The sequence below is a fragment of the Anastrepha ludens genome, chromosome X, assembly GCF_028408465.1.
Source record: "Anastrepha ludens isolate Willacy chromosome X, idAnaLude1.1, whole genome shotgun sequence".
Taxonomy (NCBI): Eukaryota; Metazoa; Arthropoda; class Insecta; order Diptera; family Tephritidae; genus Anastrepha; species Anastrepha ludens.
In genome coordinates this window covers 72,914,146-72,919,706 of record NC_071503.1, presented here as the reverse complement: position 1 = coordinate 72,919,706, position 5,561 = coordinate 72,914,146, and the positions used below count along the sequence as shown (strand labels likewise).

General features: G+C 40.0%; 1 protein-coding gene across 1 annotated transcript; it reads right to left on the bottom strand.

Moving 5' to 3' along the window:
* Positions 1-4,082: 4,082 nt before the first annotated feature.
* On the bottom strand, positions 4,083-4,880 carry LOC128870207 (activity-regulated cytoskeleton associated protein 2-like). Its single transcript, XM_054112802.1, has one exon. The coding sequence runs from the start codon at positions 4,878-4,880 to the stop codon at positions 4,083-4,085; it is 798 nt and encodes a 265-aa protein (XP_053968777.1).
* Positions 4,881-5,561: the final 681 nt, after the last annotated feature.

Here is a 5,561-nt window from a genome sequence, read left to right as displayed (position 1 = left end):
TTCGCATAATACGGCAATTTTTTGGAACGTAACTCGAGTGTTGTACGGGGGTAATCTGTAATTACCACTTGGGTAAAAGTGTTCAGAAATTGTATGAAATGATTTCGGTAACACATCAGATAGTTTATAATGTTGTAAATCGAGCGAGAAAAGAGAGTAGATTAGAGCAAAAGCGTGCAGGTGGGTATACAATTAAAATTACTGGACATGCAGAACGCTTGATGATCCCAAAATTGAATCAAACCCCGAGAATTTAATTCAGAACAGTTGTAAAGGACCTTAACGAGGAGTGTGGCATTGGTGTCGCTCACGAAGCAGTGCGTCAAGCCGAATTCATCGAATTCAGCCCGCAAGAAACCATTGCTGTCTGCATAAAATGTAGAAAAAGGCTTGTCTTTTGTTTTGAACCACATCACAGATTATTGGGACGACGTAATATTTTGCCACGAGACAAAGTTTATAGTTTGGGCATGTTTTTTGATGGCACGATTGACGACAAACAATATTTGTTCGACAAATGGAGGAACCTACAGTTTCAAGCCGCCTCCGAATGGCAAATGGTTTTTTTTACGAGATGCTTTTTCATGGCAGAAATACACTCAGAGGTTTCCCATTACTTGACGACGAGCGACCGCTACTGGAAAAAAAACTTTTTCGTTATTTTGACCTTTCAGCGGGATTCTCTCTGAATTCCGAATGGTAGTCGCGCACACACCCGTTCAGCTACGGCGGCCGTCAGCTAACGGTTATCATACCAAATACTAAATAAAGAATTACGTATTCGTATTTATAGTTATAGTTTGTTTTTGTTACTTTAGTTGTTGTTTTTCCAAACAATTTGAAGTTTTTTTATTAATTCCCTTCAAATGCTATGCATAAATATGAACCAGTACAAAAAAGAAGTCAAAGATAAAAACGGAGGTCTGGTTTTTTCTAATGAAGTCTATAAATGGGGGTACGTGGGTACAAAACTCTTAAGTACACTAAAAGAAACCTTAAAGAAAATAGCGTGATATGTTATATATATATATAAGTATATGTATGTGTTAGCAGTAATAGCGACCAGCGAAAGCTGTTCTACTATACTGTCAACTACATACATATTACTGTAATTAATATTATTGTTTGTATATACATACATATGCACATATGTAACCAGTAGTAACGACCAGCTCATCACCAATCTATTACACTGTCAACAACACAGTATATATATATTAAATATTACCAACAACAGTAATAGCGACCAGCGAAAACTGTTCTACTATACCGTTGTTAGTTGACTTACCTCTCGAGTGGACGTATTTCGCAAAGTGGACGACGATCACACGAGAGCGCTGTTTTATACCTTCAGGCATAGAGCTTTTGCCTACAGAGCTTTTGCTTACAGAGCTTTTGCCCACAGAGCTTTTGCTTACAGCTTTTGTGGATTACATAACATCGTGTAGAATGTAATATAATAGTACAGGTGTAGAATGTAATGCTAATCTCTATTTACAGTGTTGCCATTGCTACAAAAGTAATACATACTTAATGCTAAATAATACGTATGCTACAATACTTAATGCTAAATTATACGTATGCTACAGTCTCCCCCTTGATGAACGTGAAGGAACCGCAGCGGTCATCACACATCTACATCTTCTTCCTCGGTCTTCCTCCCTTTCGTATAAGTTGTACTGGGGTTGGTTCTTGGTTTGCGTTTGTACCGTTATACAGTGTTAGGGCTGATGCGTGGTATGTTCCAAGTGGCACTGTTGGATCAGTTTTTGATGCGATTTCATATGTGCTTGCACCGATTTTGCGTATTACGAGATAAGGCCCATCACGTTTTGGTATAAATTTGGAGGTGATACCTTTCGCTGCTTGACTTAGTACATGCGTTGTTACCAATACTTCGTCTCCCACACCGAGTTTAGATTGAGGTTGTCTATGCTTATCGACATATGTTTTATTACGATCTTGGGCTTTTTGTTCTACCTCTCGAGCGTTTTTTAAAACTTTCTGTATTATTCTTCAAATATGGTGTAATTTGCGGAATGAAATTTTCGTTTTCTGTTATAGTACGTATATCATGTTCTACGTCATCGAATGTGCGCAACTCTCTTCCAAAAGTGAGATAGGCTGCTGTATAGCTATTGGATTGACACTTAGCTGAGTTCATTGCGAATCGTATTGAGGGTAAGCCTATATTCCAAACGCTGTGCTGATTTTGAACGATGATCGCTAGTTGAGCCTTAAGATCTCTGTTTTTTCGTTCGACTGGGTTACTTTCCGGATGATAAACTGGTGTAAAAATGTGGTTAATTCCCATGCAGTAAACTATTTGCTGCATTACCACTGACACAAATTGGACTCCATTGTCTGATTTCAGACGTCTGGGAACTCCATATCTTAAAAAAAATTCATCGACTAATAGTTTCGCACAATTTTCGGCCGTTGCCTCTTTTAAAGGAAATAACTCAACCCATCTACTTGCAACATCTTCTACTATCAGGATCCACTGGTAGCCATCTTCTGTTTTTGGTAGAGGACCAAATAGGTCTATAGCAACAACTTCAAAACGTTGTTTGCTACTTGTTGTTTGAAGCAATCCCATCGGCTTCATGTTGCTTGCCTTGTATCGCTGGCATTCAATACAATTCCTAACATATTTTGTAATTTCGGCTCGCATTCCTGGCCAGAAGTAACGACTCAAAATACGCGCTATGGTTCGTTCTGCTCCGTAATGGCCAGCAGTGCTGTCGTCATGGTACATTTTTAGGATACTTGTGCGCTCGTGGTCAGGTACGACGAGCTGTGCATCGTCAGCATCTTCATTTGCGTAACAGTATAACACGCCATTGTTTAAAACATATCCACGAGTGTACCATAAATTGGCATTTTCGTTGGATTCTTCCAATGTATTAACTATATTTTTCAAGTAGTCGTCTCTTAATTGCTCTTCGCGCAGTTCGATAGCTTTTTTATGTGGCATATCGACTTGAAAAGCGCAAATATCGCACGGAGGCCGTGACAACATGTCTGCAACAGAATTCGTTCTACCTGGCGTATAGTGAATTTTAAAATTGTATTGCTGTATTTGCAATGCCCACCTTGCTAGGCGGCCTGTAGGTGACTTCACGGTTAATAACCATTTCAGCGGTTGGTGGTCAGACACCAATAAAACTTCGGCTCCTTCTATATAGCCTCTGAATTTGGAACATGCCCATACAATAGCGAGGGCTTCACGCTCTGTAGTCGAGTAATTTCTCTCTGCGGCTGTCAGAAGTCGGCTTGCGTATTCAATAGGGTGTTCGCATTCTTTCTCCCCCTGTATTAACACAGCTCCCAATGCATATGCACTTGCATCTGCTTTAATGATGAAAGGGACATCATCTTCAGCTTGCTTCAAAACTGGAGGGCAAACGAGTGCTTGTTTAAGCTTGTTAAAAGCTTCTATTTGCGGAGTATCCCATCTCCATACAGCATTCTTTTTCATTAATTCCGTAAGCGGTTTAGCAATTTCAGCGAAACGGTCAATGAAACGTCGATACCAAGAGCAAGTTTGTATAAACGACATCAATTCTTTGATATCTCTTGGCTCTTTCCGATGCGTAATCGCTAGAGTCTTTCCTGGGTCAACTTGTATGCCTTCGGTTGTTAACACATGGCCAAGGTATTTAACACTGGCACAACAAAACCGACATTTGGCAGAATTAATGCGCAGCTTGAATTTCTCTAACTTCAGGAATACGTCTCTTAAATCGGTTAAGTGTTCTTTGAATGATGGTGAGCAAATTATAATATCATCAAGATATGCTAAAATATGTATGCTTGGTAACGTTGCTTTGAAACGGTCAATCAACCTCTGGAATGTCGACGGTGCGTTGCGTAGACCAAATGGCATTCTCTTAAACCGGAATGTACCAAAAGGCGTAATAAGGCACGTCTTATCTCTGTCTCTTTCTGCTACCGCGATTTGAAAGTATAAATCTGTCCAGGCATACCGAACAATTGAACATTAGCAATTGGAATCGGTTTTCCAATTGGAATGGTTAACGAATTAAAACTTACCGAACCATGGCTAGTGGACGGTTTATTCAAACATTTCGGCAATTTGCGCGTGTAACACCTGGTGCATTGCATCCATAACACGAATACGACGGCTTTGTCACTAAAGCATTTGCAATCGCTTGTGTTTGCGCTGTTTTGGCCTCTTCGTTTTTCTTTTTGAAGCACACTTCTGTGTAATGCCCCTTTTTGCGGCAAAAACCACAACGTACCGGACCACTTGTACTATCGACGGCTTTATCGGCGTTCGCGGTAGTCATTTTGTGTTCGCGCAAGGTCATCTCTGCTTCTCTAGCTTCATTCAATAGATCATCGAACGTAGTAATGCGTTTACGACTAACCCTATCCCTAATTTGTAAATGAATCATACCAAACAAAAGATCGATTTGGCCGATTTCACTAGGAGCATTAGTGAGTTGGGAAAAGAGAGCACGTTTTCTTCGAACAAAAGAATCAGTCGGCTCGTTTTTGGCTTGTTTGCTTTCAATCATTTCAGCATAGATTCGCCAGTCAGGCTTAGGGGGACAAAAAGCTTCACGCAGCATACGCACAACATCCTCAAAAACTTTGGGCTTTGGCTGTACACCGCGCCACCATTCTGCTGCGTCACCCTCTAAAATCATGGGCATGCCAGTAATAGCATCCGCGTCACTTATTTTCTCGACAGCTTTAAACGTCCCTACAGCAGCAATGAACTCCTCAACTTTTGTGGAATCGCGTTCACCTGCATAACGAGCAGTACAGTTGCTCAACGAACCACTACGTACATTGTAATGGCCGACAGCTTGCATAAGCTGCTCAAACTGTTCAGTAGTAAACTGAGCCATCTTATTATTTTGCTTCGCAATTCTTTCGCTTCGGCGATAATAATTATAACTACTCGAGAGGTTTGCCACGATGTTGGGCGCCAATTATAAAGGGGGGTACGTGGGTACAAAACTCTTAAGTACACTAAAAGAAACCTTAAAGAAAATAGCGTGATATGTTATATATATATATAAGTATATTATATGTATGTGTTAGCAGTAATAGCGACCAGCGAAAGCTGTTCTACTATACTGTCAACTACATACATATTACTGTAATTAATATTATTGTTTGTATATACATACATATGCACATATGTAACCAGTAGTAACGACCAGCTCATCACCAATCTATTACACTGTCAACAACACAGTATATCTATATATATAAAAAGAAGTTACATTTCCTTGGTAATCTTATAACTCAAGAACGGGCTCTCCTATCCAAACCAAATTTTTAGGCTTTGTTTGGACTATTCAGTAGATGGTTTGTGTTTTAAAATTTTAAGAATCGGATACCAGGGTCTCGAGAAATAGGCCAAAACGTGAACCCGGGTAACCCTAGGATGTGTTTGTACAATATGGGTAGCAAATGGAAGCTGTTGATGATTCTATAGTATAGAGTATTTTTGATGCCACTCCGTGACTAGAGTCTCGAGATATCGCCCAAAATGTGGACCCCGATAACTTAAGGATGTGTTC